General features: G+C 44.6%; 1 protein-coding gene across 1 annotated transcript in view; it reads right to left on the reverse strand.

Annotated features, from left to right (window-relative positions):
* Positions 1 to 9,242: 9,242 nt before the first annotated feature.
* Yy1 (YY1 transcription factor) overlaps positions 9,243 to 24,308 on the reverse strand; it is a 30,887-nt gene continuing 15,821 nt past the window's right edge. The window contains exons 2-5 of the mRNA XM_012950405.2: positions 23,767 to 23,929; positions 12,874 to 12,934; positions 10,942 to 11,100; positions 9,243 to 10,408 (exon numbers count right to left, since the gene is read on the reverse strand). Of these exons, the coding sequence (XP_012805859.2) occupies positions 10,226 to 10,408; positions 10,942 to 11,100; positions 12,874 to 12,934; positions 23,767 to 23,929 (566 nt within the window). The 3' untranslated portion in view covers positions 9,243 to 10,225. The remainder of the gene's footprint in view (positions 10,409 to 10,941; positions 11,101 to 12,873; positions 12,935 to 23,766; positions 23,930 to 24,308) is intronic.

Raw genomic sequence — 24,308 nt, forward strand, 5'->3', positions numbered from 1 at the left:
CTGTGTGAGGTTTCTGTGTGTGTGGTACCGGGACTCTTCCCTTCCTCACCATGGGTTGAGGTAGCTGTTGTGTGTACTTGGATCCTGGTGGTAGCCCTGGTCACATGACCTTGGGCAGGTCAGGGGTACACCCGAGCCCCAAGGTGGGACAATGGCATGAGGGGCACCTGAGGCAAAGCTGTAGCACCTTCGTCCCAGCTGCGTGGCCATATGTGGCAATGGCAGGCCTGTGCTGGGGACACAGAGTTCCTTCAGCCTCTTGGGCAGCTAGTGTGTGGCTCAACCCAGCCTGAGTCAGGAAGCTACCACCTCCTACCTTTACCTCCTGAGTGCTGAGATTAAAGGTGTGTGCCACCATGCCAGGCTTGTTTTGTTTTCTGAGGTAAGGTCTCACTCTAGCCCAGGCTGGCCTTGAACTCAAAGTGATCCTCCTACCTCAGCCTCCCAAGTGCTGGGATTAAAAGAGTGTATGCACCACCACTCCCAGCACAGAGGGTCATTTTATTTTAAATTTAAAAAAATATTTTTATTTATCTGTAAGCAGAGAAAGAGCGAGAGAGAATGGGTGCGCCAGGGCTGCCATCCATACAAATGAACTCCAGACCCATGTGTCACTTTGTACCTCTGGCTGTACATGGGTACTGGGGAATCGAACCTGGGTCATTAGGCTTTGCAAGCAGGTGCCTTAATCCCTGAGCCATCCCTCCAGCCCACAGATGGTTATCTTGAAAGAATGTCATTAGGTCCTTAAGACTGCAATAACAGACTTACCGTTTCAAGTGGTGACCAGCACCTGTAGGTGCTCTGTGGCACAAAACATCTCACTGTCTTGGTCCATACTTGCCCTTGTTGAGGGGGGGGTGGTGATCAGGGGAGATAAGGGGGTTGTGTCTTTTCCAAGGACACCAATCACAAGTTGGACTAAGGGCCCACCCTGCTCCTGTCTGACCTTAACTAAAAACAGTTGCAAAGACCCTGTTCTCAAATGAGATCACTCATAGGTATATGGGACTAAGGCCTCAACATATATTTGGGGGACAAAATGGCATTCACACTGGAGTATCCCTTGCCATTCCTTGTTAGTGTGTGTGGATTGGCTACAGTCTTGTTAACAGTTGTATTTTCTTGGATTTGCGTATCTGTTTGGGTCTCATATGTCTGGGTCCAAAGGAAGAGTAACAGCTGGCTGAGCTTGGGGACTTGGAGGTGAGGCTATTGCCAGGGGACGGATGTCTTCCCAGCCCAGAGGTGGAAAGGGTGGGAGGAGGGCAGTGTGGCCTGCTGCAGGGGCCAGAATGGTGGGGCGATGATGAGGTGAGAGGCAGGGCAGTGGCAAGGAGAAAAGGCGGCCTGCTCTGGGTTACTCTGTGCTATGGAATAGCACGCTGCAGGCTGGGTTGACTTACTCCATAAAACAGCAGCCATATCTCCCAGCACACCAAGATACACTGACACACAAACTGGTCATTTATTTATGCCAATAAATAATGACTCCTGAAAATATAGCATCGTATCAGAAACACCAGACGCACGAACTTACCTGTCACAGCAGATGGAACGTTCTCACCTGGGACACAAACACCCCTAAAACCAAAATACAGCGGGTGCTCCAGCCAGTCACCAGCTCGCTCACCAGCAGCCTTGTCCAGGAAAACTGGCCCAGGACAAAGGTCTCCGTCCTCTGTGCCAAGCTCCAGCTTGAGCACATCTCCTGCCTGTGGTCCTCTCAGCCCACTTCAAACTGACCCTCCAACAGCTTGTCACCTGGACCTTCACCTGACATCTGTGTTTGAGCCTTATTATAAGCCCAGTGCTGAGAAGACCGAGGCAGAAGGATCATGAGTCTAAGGCCAAGTCTCCAAAGAAACTTCCTTTGCAGAGAGGTGTAGCCATTTCCCCTGAAGCAGCTAGAGGTGGGACAGTGAACTGAGCCTCAGTCAGTGGCTGGCACATCCCTTACTTCAGACCCCTACTCTCCACACTGAAATAGCGCTAGAGATGCAGCCACAAAGACTGGCCTCAGCGGACCTGTGGGAAGCCAGTCATAGCCCCACTTCTGCACTGGTCCTTGGTTTCTCTGTCTTACACAACCCAATGCACCACAAGCTGTGGCATACAGCTGGGATGTCGTTTTGTTGCACCTAGCAGCCACCGGCAGAAGTGACAGGATCCCATTTACACTTGGTAGTGTGACGCGAGTGGGCCCAGGGAACAAAGGACCAGGGAGGTCTGAGGCTCTGGGGCTGGCTGGGGGACGTCTGAGTCAAATGTGTCTGGGAGCTAGGAGTGGAGTGTGTGGAGGCTGGTGGGGAGGAGCAGGAGGTTCCAGGGATGGAATGCTCCAGGGCAGGCAGGGAATGTCCCCAAGTTTCCAGTGGAGTGCTCATTTTCAGGAATGGGATTCTCAGGAGCAAGCAAGTATTTTCCAAGTGAAAAAAAAAAAAAAAAAAAAAAGGCGGGGGATGCAGTGAAAACCAGTACCGAAATAAAAGTTGGAGACTTCCGCTGGATCTGGAACCTTCTGTGAGGCTCCTTCCTTGAAAAGCATGGCTGCAGCAGCTACCCCAAAGGAGGGTGGGGGTTGGTGGGCAACACCTCGAGGGGTTGAGAGAAGGAATAGGACCAGGGAGAGCGAAACTTAGCCCAGGCCCCTGAAGTCTCCAGAGTGCCAGAGGCCAGCTGCAGAGAAGCTCCTACCCACTGGGCCCCTGCCCTGTGGCCACTGCAAACAAATGTGTCCCTTGTGCATCTGGCTTTTGTGGGTCCTGGGGAATCAACCCTGGCTCCTTTGGCTTTGCAGGAAAACACCTTAACCACTGAACCACCTCTCCACAAACTTTTAAAAAATTTGAGAAAGGCAAAGAGAGACTGTGCCACTCCAAACTCCAGACGCATGGGCCACCTTGTCTATCTGGCTTACGTGGATCCTTTGGCTTTGCAGACAAATGCCTTAACTGCTAAGCCATCTCTCCAGCCCTCCCTCCCACCTTTTTTTGAAGTGGAGTCTTCCTGTAGCCCAGGCTGACTTGGAATTCACTATGTAGTCTCAGGCTGGCCTTGAACTCACAGTGATCCTTCTACCTCTGCTGGGATTAAAGGCATGTGCCACCATGCCTGGCGTTTATCCACCTCCTCCCCCCTTTGTTCCCAAGGTAGGGTCCAAGCTGACCAGGAATTCATTATGTAGTCACAGGGTGGCCTCAAAATCACAATGATCCTCTTACCTCTGCTCCCTAAGGGCTGGCTGGGATTAAAGGTGTGCACTATCACAACTGGCATGTCCCTTTTTTAAAAAACCAACCATCTGGGCTGGAGAGATGGCTTAGTGGTTAAGTGCTTGCCTGTGAAACCTGAGGACTCCAGTTCGATCGTTAGCTGGATGCACAAGGGGACCGCCCACGTTTGGAGTTCGGTTTGCAGTGGTTGGAGGCCCTGGTGTGCCCACTCTATCTGCCTCTTTCTCAAATAAGTAAAATAACAACAACAACAAAAAATAAATTAGTTTAAAAAACCCCAAACATCTTTGTCTTTTTTTGTGTGGTGAAGGGCACTGTCTGCTTGTCTCATGTTGAAACAGGGATCCATTGATGGTGCTGGTACCCTATCCCACAGCCCTCACTAAACTTCAAATTGTAGTCAGAGAACCCAAGAGCCAGGACTGACCTGGGTGGGTCCTGGTCAGCCAACAGGGCAAGGTCTCTGGCCACAAGTGAGATACCCTGGAGTCGCTGGTGAAGCACCAGGGAGAGGACACTGGGAGGCAGAGAGAAACGGCCAGTTGGGTTTCTGCCACTTACGCACTCTGGGCCTCACGCCACCTACCTGTCCAAGAGCCGGTTTGGATCCCACTCAGGGACTGGGGAAGGCCTAGTTAGGCCTGTCACCAGCCAGGGCATCCAAAGAAGGGGGTGGCAGCTTAAGGGGTTAACAGATGCCTCTTGCTCCTCTGAGGCTCCACTAAACCCCAGGTCATGTCTGGCCAGGTCACATGATACCTCTTGGACCACAGTGACACTCCATGCAGTCTGGAATGAACAAGTTTGGGAGTTTCAGCCTGGAAGGCCGAGACATTCCTTGCAGCATTGACAGAACCAGGACTGGACCTACGGGAACATGATCCGCTGTTTCACAGGGTCACCAGACTTGTTGCCCCACCCTCCACTACCAGGTGGGACTTGGGGGAGCAAACTATGCTGTTGAATCAATGGGATAGGGCTAGAGGCTACTGAGCAGTCAGGCTGGGCTTCATTAGGCAAGCACAAAAAGCTGGGAAGGAAGCTGGGCGTGGTAGCCCATGCTTTGAATCCCGGTACTGGGGGGCAGAGGTAGGAAGATCACTGTGAGTTCGAGGCCAGCCTGGGCTCAACTGAACTGCTGCAGGGGAGTGGGTTGTTAAGCCCAGTGAAACCAGCACAGCTACAATAGAAGCAGGTGGGCCTGAAGGAGCCCCCAGCCTCCATCTGCATAGAGCAGCCAGGGCTTCTCTGAAGGGGGTTCTGGAAGAGATGAAGTCAGGCTAAGGGACTAGAAGCAAGCAGAAGGCAGGGGGAAAAGGGCTGGGTTCCTGCTGCCTAGTTTTGCAAATAAACTGGGCTGTTTCATTATTCTCAACAGGGTGAGAATCCTAATTTCCCTGGGTGGTTTGGAGTGCACAAAGTGGCATTGCCCAAGGCAATCAGGCTCTCAACAAATGCTGCAGCCAGCAAAGAAACGGGCTGGTTCATCTTGGGAGGTACCTACAGAGCACAGTCCCCCAGTCCTCCAGTCCTCCTCTACCTTCTACACAAGCAGCCCTCGTGTTGGCCCTGGCTGCTCGCGCTCTCAGCATTCTGAGCTCAGTGACAGAGCCTTGCCACCTCAGCAACATTATGCCAGCAGACCCATTCATCACCAGCAGAGGGGTGCAGCGCCTCACTTGATGGCAGGCTAGGTTTCAGGGCCCCCACCAGGACTGGAAAGTTGCTTGGCCGCATCTCTGGACAAATTCCAAACAGCTCTGTTTTACCTTTCTTTTCCTCCTGAGGTAGGGTTTCACACTAGCCCAGGCTGACCAGGAATTCACTATGTAGTCTCGGTGGCCTTGAACCTTGAACTCAGTGATCCTCTTCTGGGATTAAAGGCATGCGCCACCACACCCAGTTTTTTTTTTTTTTTTAACCAATTTTACAATCTTTTGGCTTTGGAACTTCGCAGGCTAACACTGGAGACAAGAGACCCAGCTGCATGAGAACTTCACTTGGCTGTGCTTTCTGAGAAGTGGGCGAGGCTACTAAAGCTACTCCTGGCTTGGGAACATCTCTTGCTCTTGGGATGCCACAAGAATCTGTCCCCAGGAACTGAAGAGTCCTCAGAACAGCCCTAGTTTAATGTGTAATGAAACTTGGCCAAGTGAGGAACAAACAAGAACCACAGGCATTAAAAAGCTTTACATTATGCGTTTATTATATTTTATAGAGCCATGTTACACATGCTTGGTGCTTCAGACTGAGTTAATCGCTGTTTTTCTGGATGCAAAGCCATCTGATGCTTGATGCGGATGCCTTAAATACTACAATATTTCTGTGGCTATGACCTATGAGCTAAGGAAAAACCAAGGACAATTCCAGAAACAGCAAAAAAAAAAAAAAAAAAAAAAGAACACTTAAGAAAAAAGATGTACACGAGACAATGCAAAGTCCTTGAGCCAGGGCTGATAGAAGTTCCCAGAAAATGAATACAACAAAATTTCTCTTGCCATCTATAGATGAACAGAGTCTAACAGCCGCTGACATTATAGAAAAGTGTGACTCTGGTACTGGTGCCTTTTCCCCTCCTTATACATGCAGACACACCCTGCAGGCCCCAGGCAGGACGTCACGCAACCCAGCACAGCAAACTACCCATTCTTAATGCTCCAGTGGCATGTGTTAGGGTCTGAGTGGCCTTAAAATAGTGTTACCACACCTGCCACTTTGTGGAGGCCCAGCACTGTGCTTCAGATGACCATCCCACCATCATACCCCCTTCCTCTGAGACTCCAGAATGCTGGAGGGGAAACTAAGGGATGGCAGCCCAGGCTAGTCAGAACCCTCCATGTGGCAGCTCACTCCTTGCATCCAGTTTGTAGAAGGTTTGTCTGCTAACCTAATGCCAATGCTCAGCTTCAATGCCCTCTTCTGTTTTTTTTAAGGAAAGAATTCACAAAAGTGCTACCCACCTCTCCCATTACATCTCCATACAATCCCAGCTTGAAGATCTTCTTGACAACGTGCTGACCACTTAGGCCCAGGAAAATTCCAAAAGCCTCTGTGTTATGCACACCATCTACCTACCCTCTCCTGGCCTGGTGCTACGCTACAGAAGGATCTGTATTTGAACCTTCTTCAGACAATCAATATATCTGAACACATCCTGAGCCAAAACAAGCCACGTCCAAGTTAAGTTGGAGTGGCCAAGACCTAGTCAGTCACGCAGTCCGTGCGGCTGGGAAGTAAGAGTGATTCTGGAGGCGTGGAGCACCTTGTTCCCTACAGCCACAAGGAAGTATCTATGCTTCCTAACTCTGCCTCCGGGCCTTGACCTGGAAAGTGCTGAAGCAAGGACAAAAGGTTTCAAAGTCAGACAGGCCTGACAGCCAGGGTCCAAGCAATTCTGTGCCAGGAAAAGAGCTAGCTTCAGAAGCCAGAAGGGCAGTTATGACGAGGCATCTTGGCATGGTCATGCCATCCACTGACATGAGTGGATGCCCACCAGCAACTCAGCCTTCACTTCTCTGTTCTCATCTCTGGGATCCTGTTCTTGCTGTAGGCCCAACGTCAAGAGAATAAAAGATTAACAGGATGACTTCCTAAGCCATGACAATGTTAGATCACATAAAGGTGGGAAATGATCCATCTATTTTGCCTGTGGTGGGAGTGAGTGAAATGAACTTTCTAATTGAAAGCCCATGCTAGGAGCTAACTTTTCCTGGAACAGACATAAAACTACTTAGAATGCTGAGGTTAGTTACCACAGTTAAGTCCTGCTGGATGGTAAAGCAGGCACAGCACCAAACCCAGGGTTACCTATTAACTGCACCACCACTCATGCAGAGTGTGAGGAGGACGGTCATCTCTCAAGACCAGCTAGAACACTGCTTAGAAACGGGCAAGGGCTGCACAAGCCATTCCTGTAAAGGGCCTTTCAAATTTAGCAAAAGAAGTGACTACTAGAAGAATTTGTACATAAAAACCAAATAGGGAAAAAATAATCTTGATTTTCCTCAACTCTTCAGGCCTTGAGTCTAGGTAAAGCACACAACATCATATGAAACCAACATAGCATGAATTCAGTGACACTGTGGAAAATAAATGTCACCCTGGGGTGACTTCTTTATACAGATATTATGCCCCTCAACCCCACGACCAAAGTGGGAAATAATAAAAATAAAATTCAAAAATAGAAAACAACATCTGGTTAGGTGTAAACTTATCCTCTGGAGTTTTTACATTATATATGCTAGAAACATGCATTTATTTCTGCTCAGATGTAAGAAAATATGTCTATCAGCATTACTTACATATCAGATTAATTCTCTAGACAATGGACTCACTGTTAGAACACCATTTCAAATTTTAGTAAATTACATCTGTAACAAAATTATAAATTCTAACAAGCAAAATGGGTTTGAGTCACCCAACAAGACTAGGCTACTCCTTATAATGTTGCTCACTTGTTAATTTCCTAACTGCTGTTATAAATCCAGAGTACTATGTCAAAAATTTTCTTTGAAACCCAAATTAAACTCTTAATACAAGTTAACTCTGCAGACTGAGAGAAGACATGTGAACAGAGAAAAGAGACAAGGAGATTGATGCCTACTCCACTCAGAGACAGAAAGAGACGTAAGAGACGACCATTGGCATCTCCCAAGGGATCAAGGCACAGAGGAAGTGGGGCCCTCACTCTACAGAGGAGCCTGGCTCCTGCAGTCACAGCCCTGTTCTCAGGGTTGCTGGCGGGCCTTTTCCCCACAGCACAGGTCTGTTCTACTGTGGGGCCTTGGGCAAGGGTCCTGAGGAAGTGCCAGGGCCAGGCTCTAGGATGGCACAATTCTGTGTAAAAAGGAGGGCAATACGGCTCCAGACTCCTAATGCGGTGATAATATTTGAAATTACTCAACCTGATAGTTAGGAGCAAAGGCCTGGGTACTCACAGGTAGGGTGTGGACAGAAAGCGCTGCCCTGATCTAGTGGAGAACTGCACAAGGGCACTCAAGCTAGGAAGGGCCCTCCTCCATGCGCTTACCTCTCCCCTAGCTGACAGGCACAGAAAGGCCTGGCTCATCCAGAGAACAGCTGGGTCTGCTGATGAACTCAGTTACATCAAACTACTCACTGGGTAACCGATTCTGGACGAATAAAAACAATTGTCTGAAGTTACAATTTTCATTTATGATTCAGAAGGCACTTCAAAATTCCACAGGGCCACAGGGTCACTGTTATCAGGTCACCAATCCTCCTGATGAAAAAGCTCTAAGAAATTGGACTACATGTTTGACCGGATGGTGTCCTAGCCATTTTGTAAATAAATCTGGTATTAGCTAGTTTGTCATTTACCTTGCAGTCAAGCATTAGCATAGAAAGACACAGAATGTTTGCATTTTGAATAAATGAAATTTTGATTTATCATGGCAGTTTATAAAATATTTAACAAGTCTGGTATTTGATCCTAAGTAAAAGTCAAAAATTATAGTCATACATTTAAGGTCACAACATGAGAAGTACTCACTGAGTACAATTTTCTAATAAGCTAACCAATCACCTTGCCAATCTGCGCATAAGTGTCTGTTTACAAGCATGAACCTAAGCTACTGGTGCTCAATTGCCACATCCACTAGCATTTAGTAAGGACTCTACTAGATGAAGGAGCAAAGGCTCTCAAACCAAAGAACCAACAATTGTGTTTCCTGTTGGCTGAGCCAAGGAGCCACTGCCCTTAAATGCAGCCTGGGGGTGGGAAGAAAGGCCTGGTCCTTTTTTAGTGTGCACCTACTACCAACAGCGCCTTAACTTCAGAAGGTGTCAGGCCCCTTGCAAATGCTCACTTCCACACGCACCAGGATGCCCTAATGCAATCCCATCACCAGAAGGCCAGTTGGGAATACTCTGAGGTAGTTCCTTAACTCAAGGTGCTGTTACCTACTCTTTCAGAATTCAGGACGTGGAGGAAGTAAAATGTCCATGCATCGTTTTAATCCCAAGTCACTGTAACTGAGTGCAAAATAAAGGAAACTTGAGTTGCTTTATTTAGCTTCCAATTTCTGGGAGGCTCAAGAATTATAAGTATTCTGGACAACAAAAGAAAATAAAGACTGTGCTTACAAATCTTTTTCTGCCATATTCTTTCTTTAGGATTGCTATTTTATTGTTGCCCTTTCTGTTACATGGGATGTACACATCAGGTGTTAAAAGGTACAATACATTCTACAACTGAGCACCACTTTCTGTAACTGAACAGGCAAAGAAATTACACTGAACATCAGCATCTGGCAGTATTTTTTGGAAAAAAAAAAGGTGACTAAAATGGATTTAAATTGATTAACACTATTAAATCACATCTAATATTTGATACTACATGATTCAATACAGCTATACGATACAATTATACAAAATGTGTTAACATCAAAGAATACAACCAAAATTAAGATAGCAAACAAAACCTATATAACTTTTTTTTGTACAGGAAAATACTTTTGAAGTATGCATGTAACTGCCCATTCTTTTAAAGAAAATCTACCGCAAGCAAAGTTATCAACCTCCAGAAAAATCACACATAGCATTACTAAGCATATCCCCAAAAAGTGTACAATATGCACACTTGGAAAATACAAAATTAAAAAAATTGTAAGCAACAGGTGAGCTTCATATTTATAAGAATGTGAAAAGAAGTCCCATTTTTAGCACTGTTGTATAAAGAATTGTCTTTTGATGCGAAGTTCATGAATTGTCCTCCTGTTGGGACCACACTTTACAAAAACACCTTGTTTTTGAAACGAGATTACAGAGCAAGATAGAGCATCTTAGCAATGTCATCTTAAAGTTTGTTTTTAAATTTTTACTACTTTATCAAAACATGTCCCTTAGGTGTGCAGGATTCATTTTTAAAATTCTTCCTAGAAATAATATACAAAGGAGAGGCATATTTATTTCCAATCACACTCCTGGAAGACGCTTCCTGTGGTAGAGAAGGGTCTTCTCTCTTCTTTTCACTGGTTGTTTTTGGCTTTAGCATGTGTTAAGATGTGAGATTTCAGGTTAGTTGACTGAGCAAACTTCTTATTACAACCATCGAAAGGGCACACATAGGGCCTGTCTCCAGTATGGATCCGCACATGCGTGCGCAAATTGAAGTCCAGTGAAAAGCGTTTCCCGCAGCCTTCGAATGTGCACTGTTAAGGAAAGACCAAACATCAACCCACTCAGCAACTGTGGCCAGACACCAGGAGTCAGAGGTTTACTGCTTTAGCGGAAAACTACTTTTTATTAAATAGGTTTCCTTCCTGCCCTGGAATAACTGGATACATTCTAGAATTAGTGGGCAAGGACCTCTTACACTATGGACAGGCCCATTGCTGGTTTTCATTAATTGTAGAGATAGAGCCTAAAGAAACACTTGGTAAAATAGGAAGAATTGTCCCAAATGTCAGGTTACAGCTGTAGAACTTCTGTAGGTATCTGAGTACAATACAAATGGTGTTTTTTTCTGGAGACAACTATCAAAAAGAACCACGCTACAGGCTTACTAGCGCATTGTTTGTTCACTTCTAACCACATGACAGTATTACCTATACAGCAACATTTTAGGAGTGACAGTAAGACCCTTGGGACCTGGCTGTGCCCTCCTGCAACATCACCACCCTACCCAGCATGCCTAGCTTGTAATGTGTCTAGCAATGTGGAGGGGAGGTGGAACTGGCTCTACCTGAAAGGGCTTCTCTCCAGTATGAACCAGCTGATGTCGTTTTAGCTTTGAGCTCTCAACAAACGCTTTGCCACATTCTGCACAGACGTGGACCCTGGGACCGTGGGTGTGCAGATGTTTTCTCATAGCAGAGTTATCCCTGAACATCTTTGTGCAGCCCTTAAAACAGAGAAAGAGGCTTAGTAGTTCGCACTGTGAGAAAGGAACCAACCACTTAACAGCCTTTACTGACAGAAGAGAACAACCTCCCCAGCCCCCATTTTACTTCACTAATTAGCTTTACAGAACATTAAACTATTAAGACAAAAAAACAGCTGAGAAGCAGTCATTATTTACTGCAAACCCATGCTTTACAGATGAGGAAACTGAGGCTTAGAGATGTCTTGAAGTAGACTTGCCCAAGGTCACCCTACTAGTAGTAGTCAAGCTGGGAGTAGAACCCAGGGCCCCGGCTTCCAGCTATACCACAGCTGCCTCGCTTCACCCAGCTGAGTCCCCCCGATGAAGTAACAGAAGCACTGAGAAATAAACGGAGTTGAAATGACGGTAGTCCACCACTACCTTTGGTGGGCCCCATAGTCTGTGCTGCAACAATGGGCTGTCATTCTCCATCGCCTACTGTTCCCTCTTCTCTCTTTGCCTCTTTCCCCTTCTTGACAGAGAAAGAAGCAAGAGGGTCTCCAAGGAATGGCAACTACAGAAGAAATTTATTTGGTGAGACACTGGGAAAAGGAGGAGGCAGGCAAAGCGATACCAGTGCAGGGGAGGCAGATGGATGTGTGGTGCCTGAGAGCAGCATGCCCTCAACAATTTCTTCTGCAGTTGTTGCCCATGATGGAGTGAGTGGGGAAATGGTGAGAGCATGACAGAAGGACAGCACAGGTCACCACTAGACAGTATAACAGGCAAAAGGGAGGGGAAAGCCAGTTTTTTTCAGCTTGACCTCTAGGCTCAGTGTTTCCATTTAGAAAATGGAATTAAAAAAAAAAAAAAAACAATTGAAAAGAAGTGCAGAGAGGAAGCTAAAGAGATGGGCACTTAAGGCATAACTGTTTTCAAATGCTTACTTATGTTTGGTTCCAGTAAGAATCATTAAATTTCAAAACCTCCACATTAAGAGCACTTAAAAAGAACACAAGAATTTAGTAGGAGTAGATGGTCTTTTGGGGGGCAATTCCATGAAACTACATTTATTATTCTCCAATTTCAACTTTTCCAGTAATTCTTTATTCACAATTTCTCACTTGGGTTTCCCTGCACCTGCATTTTTTTAGGTGGAGGAGGAAAGGAGAGGTCTCACTCAAGCCCAGGCTGGCCTGGAACTCACAGCTCCTACCTCAGCTTCCCCAGTGCTGGGATTGAAGATGTGAGTCACCATACCTGGTGTATTTGTTCTGTTAAGTTTTACGTCCACTTCAGTTTGAAAACAAATCCAACCAATACACAAAGTACTTTCCAGGTTATCCTTTCATTTTGAAGACCAACTACATTTGAAAACAATTAAGTATACTTCTAGTAGCACAATTAATAGCGTAAAAAGAAAATTGTGAAGGAAATAAAGAAGTTTATTTGGCTTAATCTAGCAACATTCAAACATCATTTCCAATTCCGGCAAGCCAAAGTTCTCATAAAGACCCAAAGGGATGTACAACCCAAGGTCTTCAGCTAGACTTGTTAAGGATTCAAAACGAAATACAGTCCTAACACAGTAGTCAATATATAGTAATTTAAAACATTCCCCCCCATAATAGCCCCACTTAATTTGAGTTCTTTACTAAACAATAAAAATTAGTCTGTTGTATTTAGAAACCAAAGATTCTAGTTCCTCGCTTTATTTCAATCATGAAAGTGGAAAAAAAGTGCTCATCTCTCCATAGGCTCTCTAGGACTTCATCAGCAGCTAATGAACACTTTCCCCCTAGCATTACTTACTTTATGAGGGCAAGCTATTGTTCTTGGAGCATCATCTTCTTTTATTTTTCTTGGCTTCATTCTTATTTAAAAAACAAAAAAAGAGAGAAAGAGAAAGAGAAAGAGAGAGATTTGTAGGAGTGGGCACACTCAACTGGAATAATTCAAATAGTCCCTGAAAATGTTCTCCTTATTGGTACCATAACTAAATTCATGGTGCTACCTTTCCACAAAAGACAACAGGGTGAACCGCTCATACTGTACGAACTCTCAACTTTCCAGTAAGGGTGCTGGTGCTCAGGAAGGTTAAGTTGCTGCCTGTGGTCTACAGCAGGTGAGCTAGTATGGCTTAGAATGGCACAACTATCCTGTGATTCAAGCACCTGCTCTCCCTTAAAAAGTACAAAGATCAACCATCCAGACCAACTGGAGACTTTCAGCAGGAGGCAGAGCAAAGTACCCAAAAGTAGCTGTTGCCATGATAAAGGAAGCTTATAAAAAGTGATCAGGCATGGGAGTCTTAAAAATATACCTATAAAACTACTTCAAAAACATATCAAAAAAGAGCTGGTTGTGGTGGCACATGCCTTTAATCCCAGTACTTGGGAGGCCGAGGCAGGAGGATCGCCGTGAGTTCGAGGCCACCCTGAGACTACAGAGTGAATTTCAGGTCAGCCTGGGCCAGAGTGAGACCCTACCTTGAAAAACCAAAAAAGAGAAAAAAAAAATGTGTCTACTTCATAGTCATACAAATGATCTTTAAGACACATAATTTTCAAAATGTGCGTGTTGTCTTTTTAAATGGATTTTTACTCAAAAGATTTTTAATGTTTTCTTTTTTAGAGGGAGGGTCTTCTTCTAGCATAGGCCGACCTAGAATTCACTATGTAGTCTCAGGGTGGCTTTGAACTCCTAGCAATACTCCTCTGAGTGCTGGGATTTAAGGCGTGGCACACCACACCCAGTCTGACCTGGAATTCACTATGTAGTCTCAGGGTGGCCTCAAACTCATGGCAGTTCTCCTACCTCTGCCTCCTTAGTGCCGGGATTCAAGGCATGTGCCACCATGCCCAGCAGTCATAAGTTTTTTAAAAAGCTGTATACTATGAAATGAACACTGGCTACTCTGAGGGACTAGAGCACAGGTGGAATTCCACATATACTCATACAGTCTGATTTTAGTATTATTTTAAGCACTCATGGAGAAAGACCAGATTTTAGAGAAGTTATTTTACTTTTTTTTTTTTTTTTTTTTGAGGCAGGTGTGTAGCTCAGGCTGGCCTCAAACTCTTGATCTTCCTGGTCAGCCTCCTGGAATGCTGGGATTACAAGGCATGCCTCGTCATACACAGCTCGAGAGGATTTATTTGCAATTAGGTACCGTAACTGTTGACCATCTTCCCACAGCCAGAAGAGTTAATTCTAAATGAGAGATTTCCGTGCTTCCAATTGGGCCTTGGGAGTTCACATGTGAGACAAAAATCCTTGTAATGTGGGCATAGCTGGGAAAGCCTGTGCGTGAAGTTACTGTCTGGACAGCTTGCTGATTTGCAACTAAACCACCTGCTACTTTTACCAACACCTTGTTTTTTAATAAAAATATCCTCCCCAAATATTTCCTACAAATCTGTGTATGATGGAGGGCAAGATTTCCTAGAAAGACTAAAAGAAATATTGAAACCTCTGAAATAGATTTTAAAAACATCTTAAAATTGTTTTAAAAAACATACATCTTTATTCCCAGCACCTAGGAAGCAGAAGTAGGATGGTCGCTGTGAGTTCCAGGCCAGCCTGGGCACAGTGAGACCCTACCTTGAAAAAGGCCAACTCCCACCCCCCAAAATACCTCTAAGCTCTACTATCTCATGCCCCTTCCCCTTAATAGCTCATATTTAATAAACACCTAAACCAATGGTTTCTTAACAGTTAAAAAAAAATGCTTCTTCACTGAGGATTCCACAATAATTTGGGTAAACTCTGGCAATGGTTACATGATTGTGATTATCACAAGTAATGATATGGTACATAACTTCAGCTAGAAGCGCCCTGGAATGGACATTCTCCCTCTCTCTAATTGCTCGCAAATAAATATTTAAAAAATATATCATACCTATATCTTGAGAAACATTATTTAATGAAGATCTTGCTCATGTTTGCACAAAAGTAAAGAAACCTGGAGCTGCTGAGATAGCCCAGTGGTTAAAGGTGCTTGTTTGTAAAGCAGGCTGGTGTGGGATTCAATTCCCCATCTAGCCCAACACAAAAAGTGCTGAAAGCATCTGGTGTTCTGTCTACAGTGGCAAGAGACCCTTGGCACGCGCCCCCCCCAACACACACAAAGAAAACTAGTCTCATGTGCCATCTAGCCAGTATCCTTTTGTTGTCTTTTTTTTTGGGGGGGGTGCTGTTTTTGGAAACAAGACCCCCACTATATACCCCAGACTGGGCTTGAGCTTGTGATATATCTGCTGAGTGATGCTGACAGGTGGGCACTAACATGGTCAGTGGAGCGGTTTTATTTCCAAAAATGTTTGCTAGTAGCTAGGTGTGATTGGCGCACGCTTTTAATCCCAGCACCAGTGAGGCAGAGGTAAGAGGATCATCGTGAGGTTGAGCCAACCTGGGAGAACAAGTGAATCCAGAGACAGACAGCCTGGGCTAGAGTGATCCTACCTCAAAACAAAACAAAACAAAACAAAAAACAACAAAAAAAAAAACTTTTAGATTCAGTATGTTGCCATCAAGACTAAAACTCATATACAGCTTAGAATGTTTTCAGGACCCTTAAGTAACTAGACTTGAAGTTATTTTTTTCTTTTTAAATATATATATATTTTTTGGTTTTTTGAGGTAGGGCCTCACTTTAGCCCAGGCAGACCTGGAATTCACTACAGAGTCTCAGGGTGGCAGGGTGGCCTCCAACTCACGGCAATCCTCCTACCTCTGCTTCCCGAGTGCTGGGATTAAAGGCGTGCGCCACCACGCCTGGCTTAAATATTTTTGATTCATGAGGACAGAGGGAGGGAAGAAGACAGGGATGGATGAAGGGAATGCCAGGGCCTCCAGATGCATGTGCTACTTTACGTATCTGGCTTTACATGGGTCCTGGGGTATTGAACCCAGGCCAGCAGGATTTGCATGCAAGTGCCTTTAACTACTGAGCCATCTGTCCAGCCCTAGACTTGAGCTTTTCATTCATTAACTGGGATCTTTACAGGCCCAGAAACAATGAGGACAACAGCACAGGCATCGCCAACAAGACAGGATAGATGTGTGACTTTGGGTTGCTTCCTACCAGCTTTATGACCTTGAACAAATGAGTGAAATTCTCACCTCACTTTCTCTCTCTGTATACAGAGATAATGTTCCCTATTTTAGAGCTGTGAGGTTTAAAAAAATAATTCACATTAGGCACGTGGGAAGTGACATCTATTATTTATTACCATTGCCCATGTATAGCATAGGTCTAGATAAAACTAAATTTATTTTTATTTGGTTTTTGAGACAGGGAACCCAGCCTGGCTTGGAACCTATCAACCTCATTTATCAGTCTCCCAACTGGTGGGAATTACAGGCATTTAATTTCCATGGCCAACAAAAACGTGCTCATTCCTTAACAATATTGTGCTATTTGTGCTTAACAATCCAACTACTTTAACTACCTTTTCAGTTTAAGGATCCTGAGGCAAGAATGGCCCAAGCAGAAAGAAAGGCACCTCTTAGCAGTTTTCTGTGCTAATAAGTATGATAAAAATGGGAGACGCAAGGGCACACAATACCTACCAAACCAGAGATCCAGAGGCTCCTAAGTGCCTACCACTGAAGTAGACAAAGTGCTCCCAGCATGGCTCTGGGAATTTTGTGGTAGAAGGGGCGGAAAGATTGTTAGAGCCGCAAGTTGGGACACTTTGCAGAGACATTGCCTCCCCAATAATGCATGACCCACAATCCCGATGGGGTTGACATGCATCCCCAATGAGGAAAGCCTCTTCAAAAAAGGGGCAGGGAGGAGGGAACGGATGATACCAACATGTGTTGTTTCCATACAAAATATGTCCGTATCTAATTTTAAAAAATATTGCTTAGAGCCAGGCATGGTGGCACGTCTTTAATCTCAGCACTTGGGAGGCAGAGGTAGGAGGATTGCCATGAGTTCGAGGCCATCCTGAGACTACATAGTGAACTCCAGGTCAGCCTGAGCTAGAGACCCTGAATGAAAAAAAAAAAAAAAATCAAAAAAAGTTGCTTAAATTAAGGGGGGGGGGGCACCAAGCTCCTCTGCAACACGACAGCTAGATGAATAGTATCTCATCTTAATACACGTGGAAGGACCACTAGACTCCAGAACCCATACTCACAGGGACTTCCTACAACAATTTAGCTGACACTATGTCTTACAACGGTGATTCTAATGAGAATAAGACTTTTCCCCTATAGAACAAGCTTAGACTAGCACCATTCAAGCCCTGGGCTACAACAACAGTCTATGTGACTTAGCCATACTCTGCAAGTACCAGGGACTCACTATGGAACTCAGGCTGGCCTCAAGTTTTCAACCCTCTTGTCTCTGTCTACCAAGTGCTGATTACAGGAGTGTACTACTACTTCCAGCTTCCAAAGTGCTTAACTTCAATGAAATATACAAAAGAACTATTTAATTAGAAAACTTGCTAGACCCTTTTCTCTCTCTCGGTTTTCTGAGGTAGAATCTCACTCTAGCCCAGGATGACTTGGAATTCACTATGTAGTCTCAGTGTGTCCTTGAACTTAGAGATCCTCCTACCTCTGCCTCCCGGAGTGCTGGGATTAAAGACGTTTGCCACCATGCCATTCTCTTAACTATACTTTCATATACTTACTAAACAAGTATTTCAGGAAAAAATAAAGACCGGTCCCCATGAGTAACAACTAAATGACTAATTCTGTCTCTGCTGACAAGGTCTCATGTATCCTGGGCTGCCCTCAAACTAACTATGTACCTAAGGATGACTTTTAACTTCTGACCCTCCTATTTCCATCTGCCTGCTGGGATTACAGGCATGTGCCATCACACCCACTCTATGCAGTGACATGGAACTGAAGACAAAACCCAAGGTTCTGAAGGCTGTGAATTTCAGATATGAGTATCATTTATTTCTACCTGCCCACTTGAGTAAGTCTAGGTGAAGTGTGGCAGGAGCCTGAATCATTCTTTAGTTAGTTTCAAGACCAGTAATGCCCAGTCAACCCAAAACAGCCCTTTTGCAGCTAAGAACACAGGGCTCAAAACCTGGCTCCTGAGATTGTGGCTGTGCAAACCATTAATCCCAGCACTCAGGAGGCTGAAGTAGGAGAATCACCATGAATGTCAGGCAAGCCAGAATCACTGTGAGTTCCAGGTCAGCCTGGCTAGAATGAGACCCTACCTCAAAAATTTAAGACACACACACACACACACACACACACACACACACACACACACGGCTCCTGCCTCAGCAGAGGGAGGGCATAAAAGTTGTAAAAAATACATAAAATAGGGCTGGAGAGATGGCTTAGAGGTTAAGGTGCTTGCCTGCAAAGCCTAAGGGACCCGTGTTCAACTCCTCAGACCCCATGTAAGGCAGATGCACAAGGTGACGCACGTGTCTGGAGTTCAATTACAGTAGCTGAAGGCCCTGTCAAGCCAATATTCATCCCCATTCCCCCTTTCCCACTCTCGCATGTGCATGCGCGCGCGCGCGCGCACACACACACACACACACACACACGCACACACTTGAAACTTGGTGCCTCTTCTCTACAGTCGCCAGTCTGAAGCCCCCAGAAAATCCTACTCCCCTGTAAAGTACATTCTCAAAATGTGGAGACCTTAAAAAGGGAGGGGGCACTTAGGCTCAAATATTTCTATCTACCTCCACTGTTAAAAGAACTCTGGTCTTTAACACAGTCTTCAGAGAAACAATGAAAGATGGGGTTGAGTCCAAATCCACAACCCAGCTTGGTTCCAAGGTTTTATTTTTACACACTAGCAAGATGATATCCTATTCTAACACAGAATGGCCAATTATAAAAGAAAATAGACTATTTATAAATACAGTATGATTACACAAATGCTGCTCACAGTATATACCATAGTATCTTTGGCTCTACAAGTCCAAGACAGCAGCCTCAAGTACAAGGAGAAGACTTCCTAGAGTCAAGTCCTATATGCATGCTTCTTTCAAATATTGTGAAAATCATCTCTCCATTTTTGGCCATAGCATCCCTTAGCCACTCCTCAACCCTTTCCAGGGAGTTACTAATTTTTCTCTCCCTGCCATTCCCTCCTCCCCACTAGGAGATTCTTTAAAATGCTACCAAGATCTTACTCATTTTACCCACTACTGAATGAAAGTAACTTTTTCTGAGAAAATTCTTGCCTGCTAAGTTCCTGTTCTAAACTTCTGTCATCCAGCCTGCTTCACCACTGTCCTAATTTGTGACCAGCAAGTTGTCTTTCTGATGCTCACCTTCACCTTGTTGGTTGGCTGCATCCTCCAGTAACCTTCCAGGAAGAGGGTAAAATAAATATGAAACTGATCCCATGGGTTTCTATACTTGTCTTGCTTTGCTGGACCAAAAATTCTGCCCTTTCTTCCTTCCCTCTTTGGACAGGTTTTTGCTTCATCGTCCTTTCTGACCTCAAATTTAAGTGATGAGATTATAGATGTGTACTACCATTTCCAGCCCCAAGAATTTATGCTTATGGGCTGGGTTGCAGCTTAGCTAGCATCATATGAACGAGGATTTGGGTTCCATCCAAAGTATCGTTAAAAAAAAAAAAAAAAAAAACTCAGCATGGTGGCACAGGCCTTTAATCCCAGCACTTGGGAGGCAGAGGTAGGAGAATCACCCTGAGTTCAAGGCCACCTTGAGACTACACAGTGAATTCCAGGTCCGCCTGAGCTAGAGCAAAACTCTGTTGGAAAGCCTACCCCCAAAATTTTAAAAAAAAAAATGTGGCAGCAATCATCTGGACTTCAATTGCAGCAGCTGAGGCCCTGACACTCCCAATTCTCTCTAAAAATAAGTTTCTTTTTAAAAAAAATATTAAGGCATGGGCATGGTGGCACATACCTTTAATCCCAGCACTTGGGAGGCAGAGGTAGGAGGATTGCCACGAGTTCAAGGTCATTCTGAGAATACAGAATGAATTCCAGGCTAGCCTGAGCTAGAGTGAAACCCTACCTTGAAAAATAAAAAAATTTAAAAAAAAAAAAGAGGGGCTGAAGAGATGGCTGAGCAGTTAAGGTATTTGGGCCCCAGTACCTAAAAACCCAGGTTCCATTACCAAGCACCCACATAAAGCCAGATGTCTAAAGTGGTACATACACCTGGAGTTCATCTGCAGTGGCTAACGACCCTGTCTGCTCCTTCTTTCTGTTTGTCTCTCTCTGCTCACAAATAAATTTGGGGTCTGGGGAGATAGTTCAGCAGTTAAAATGCTTGCTTGCAAAGCTTAATGGTCTCGGTTTGATTCCCAAGCACGCATATAAACCCAGATGCATAATGTGGTACTTGAGTCTGGAGCTTATTTGCTCAGGCAAAAATCCATGGCATGCCCATTCTCTAATAAGTAAGTTAAATACATAGCTGGGGGCTGGAGAGATGGTTAAGTGGTTAAGGTGTTTGCCTGCGAATAAAGACCCATGTTTGATCTGTCTCCAGATCCCACGTAAACCAGATACACGAAGGTGAGGCAAGCAAGCGCAAGGTTACACATGCCCACTACGTGGCACAAGCATCTGGAGAGTTCAACTGCAATGACTGAGGCCCTGGTATACCAATTCTCTATTTCTCTTTAAAAAAAAAAAAACACACAGCTGTGCATGGTGGCTCACGCCTTTAACCCCAGTACTAGAGAAGCTGAAGCAGAAGGGTCATTTTGAGTCTAGCATGGACTGCATGGACTACCAAGTGAGCTCCTTTGCCAGAAGTGAGACCCTGCCTCAAAAACCAAGCATAATATATAAAAAATCTTCTGTGTTTAACAATAAATGCTCCTCTAAACAGTGCTGTACTGCTGCATTATTTCCTTCCTTCCTCCCTCCCCCCTCCTTCCTTCCTTTTTTTCTTTCTACTTTTAGCCCAAGCTAACCCAGAACTGACTCTGTATGTCAGGCTAGCCTTGAACTCACAGCAATCCTCCTACCTCGTCCTGGTTTTACAGATGTGAGCCACCATACCTGGTACTATATTTTTTTAAGTCATCTACGGAAATCATTACATCAAGGTGTACCATTCTTCTGGAAGATGGTCTTCCTCACTGGAATATTTTAAATTCCTTATCCACTGTGTTTTGGAATGTCATAATGTAGTACCTACATCCCCGTGTATGTGTGTGGGGGTGGTCCTCTCTACTAAGATTGTTATAAGATACTACTGATAGAGGCAGATACATCATTTTCCAATAGCAGTGTGTAACAGATTTTTTACTCAAGTGTGGAGGATGGGGACAAGACAAGGGCTCACGGTAGAGTCCAGCTCTAGACAATTTGATATGAAATTCACCATGTAGTCTCAGGTGGCCTTGAACTCACAGTAATCCTCCTACCTCTGCCAAGAATATTTACCCCCACCATGTCCTATAATTTTAGTACATTTACTGCTACCATGCTAGCTTAACCTATTGCCTTCCCTCACACCTTTGGGCATCTACATCGTTCTAGCCTGTACCTCTGGCTACAAAGTACCTTTCTGACCAACCCCCCCCCCCAAAAAAAAATCTTCCTTGAGCCAGACGTGGTGGCACATGCCTTTAACCTTAACCCTTGGGAGGTAGGAGTAATGAGTTTGATGCCAGCCAGGGACAACAGAATGAGTTCTAGGTCAGTCTGGGCTAGAGTAAGACAGTACCTAAAACAAAACAAAACGAAACAAAAATCTTCCCTGATCAATGCTCAAGTCTACAACGGCTGCCCAAAAGCTCATGATCGGCTTCCAAACTTATTTTGACTACAATCTTTCTCCTTAAGCACCCTAATTTCCAGGTATGACTATTAAAGCCATTCTGTACTATCCAATGTGTCATGTTGTCCTGGCATGCAGGCCTCACTCACTGAGGAAACCCTGTTTCTTTCTCTCTTTTTAAAATTTATGTAGAACGTTTTGAGTATGCATGTGCATTTGTGTATGAGTGTACTGTATGTAGAGGTCAGAGGACAACTTTCAGGCTGGTCCCTGCTTGTCCCATCTCATCTGAGACAGAGTTGAAGCCCTATTTCTAGGTTCAAACCAGGTATGGTGGTACACACCTATAACCTAGGGCTTAGAAGACCAAGACAGGAGGAATTTGAATCCCAGGCCAGCTGTGCTACAAAAGTGAAACTGTGTCAAAACTCTAGGTACTTTGGGACCCAAGTCAGTAAGTAGCCCCCTCCTCCTCCACACTTAGATTCACTTGGCTCAATTCTGCCCAATAACTGTAACTTCACTGTTAATTCTATACCCTAGAGATTCAATTTTTATTTTATTTTGTAGGGTGTTTCTCTCTTTCTATTTTCTTTTGTAAGCAGAAAGAGAGAGAAGAGAAACAGAGAGAGAATGGGCATGCCAGAGCCTCTAGCCACTGTAAACAAACTCCAGACACACGTGCCCCTTGTGCATCTGGCTTACGTGGGTCCTGGGTAATCGAACATGGGTCCTTTGGCTTCACAGGTAAATGCCTTAACTGCTAAGCCATCTCTCCAGCCCTCTTTTTTAAAAGGTAGGGTCTCCCAGGCCAGCCTCAAACTCACAACGACCCCCTTCTACCTCTGCTTCCAAGTGCTGAGATTAAAGGCATGCACCCCCACTCAGCTGTGGAATGTTTTTTTGAGGGGTGGTTAATACGTGATTCATATAATATATTTGAAATATAATAGCAATAAAAACTGGAAAATGTCATTAACAAAAGTATAGAACTTTTAACATTGCTAGCCAGGACATAAATTAACACAAATACACCCTTATATATGAAATAACATATATACTTCCTGTAGCTATCATTTCACAGAAGAAATAGGTGTAAGAACCTATGAAAATACAATGGGACTTAACACGTAGGGAGACAAGGTCAAGGAGGCAAATGTTACCATCCCCTTCTAGTTCTCATCAGGGCTAGGAAGGGGAGGCCAGGGGGGAAAACCAGCCAGCTCCATGTGTCACTCTCCTCAGCAAATGTACAGCCTCTTCCTTCCCTCCCAACCTGCTTTTCCCTTTCTGATCCTGCCCTTGCCTCCATTCCTCTGGCTGTTCCAGGATCCCCTTTCTCACCCTCAGTCAAGTGAAGGACTAGGCCCTTCTGTACTAGACCACTTTATCAATTCCATTTTATTTTAATTTTTTATTTGTGTGATCTCCACCAATGTCTTTATAAGAACTGCCTAACAGGACAAAAAGTAATACAAAAAGTACCAGGTTTTTGTAGGAAGCCAGCCTGTTTTAGGCAAGATAAAGGGTCCAGTGGGTACAAATCTTGACCACTGGGCTTGGGAGCCACGCTGATGAGACACTGCTGTAAGAACTGGTGAAACCCCTTCTAGAGGTTAGCTGGGAGCCTCTACAGACTTAAGCACCCTCCACCTGAGCTCAGTGCACTACACCCAAGCCTGACAAAAAGGCAAGGGAACAGCATGACGACAACCCACCCAAACAAATTATGTGCAATTTTATTAATTCCCAAGAATGCAAGTTATGGAATCAAAGATTATTTTTCCTCATCTTTCTGTCCGCTAGAATCTAAGTGCTGCCACTTCCATTTAACAGCACAATTACTAAAAATAAAACTGGCTGCTTTTGTTTTTGTAAGCATCCCTAAAGAAAGAATATAAACTACCACTGTCACCTGGGCACAAAAACACAGCTAGCATGATTAAAACACTTTCTATAATAAAAAGAAAAGTTCCTGTAACTTACCTAGCAAATTCTGCCAGTTGCTTAGGGTCTGATAGGTCAATGCCAGGTATCCCTCCAGGAGGAAGTTTCTTGCCTGTCATATACTCAGAATAATCAGGAGGCGAGTTCTCTCCAATGATCTGTTCTTCAACCACAGTCTCATGGTCAATATCTTTTTTTTCATCTGAAACACATCATAAGATTGATCATGTCAGCTGAGTAAGTACCTTTCAAGAAGTATAAAAACTATCTTCAACAGCACCTTCTAAAACTCATTATTTATATCACTCATTCCTTGTCCTCAATCTTTGGAGCTCCTGACTCTGCTCCTAGGTCACCTACATCTTCAAAACCGGACAGCTCCACATTAGTTGGCCTCTCGAAAACAACTCCCTACCCTATGAGCATCTTGTCACTACTGTCTAGTCATACCCGTTTCTTTCTCCTTTCAGAGTTCTGCTTTTTACCCACCACACATTCGAGCAAGTAGGCACCAATGGTTAAATTCTGACTTCCCAGTAATGTAATTCAGTAGTGAACCTCTAGTCTTCCCACTCCCTCCA

The sequence above is a fragment of the Jaculus jaculus genome, chromosome 7, assembly GCF_020740685.1.
Source record: "Jaculus jaculus isolate mJacJac1 chromosome 7, mJacJac1.mat.Y.cur, whole genome shotgun sequence".
Classification (NCBI taxonomy): Eukaryota; Metazoa; Chordata; class Mammalia; order Rodentia; family Dipodidae; genus Jaculus; species Jaculus jaculus.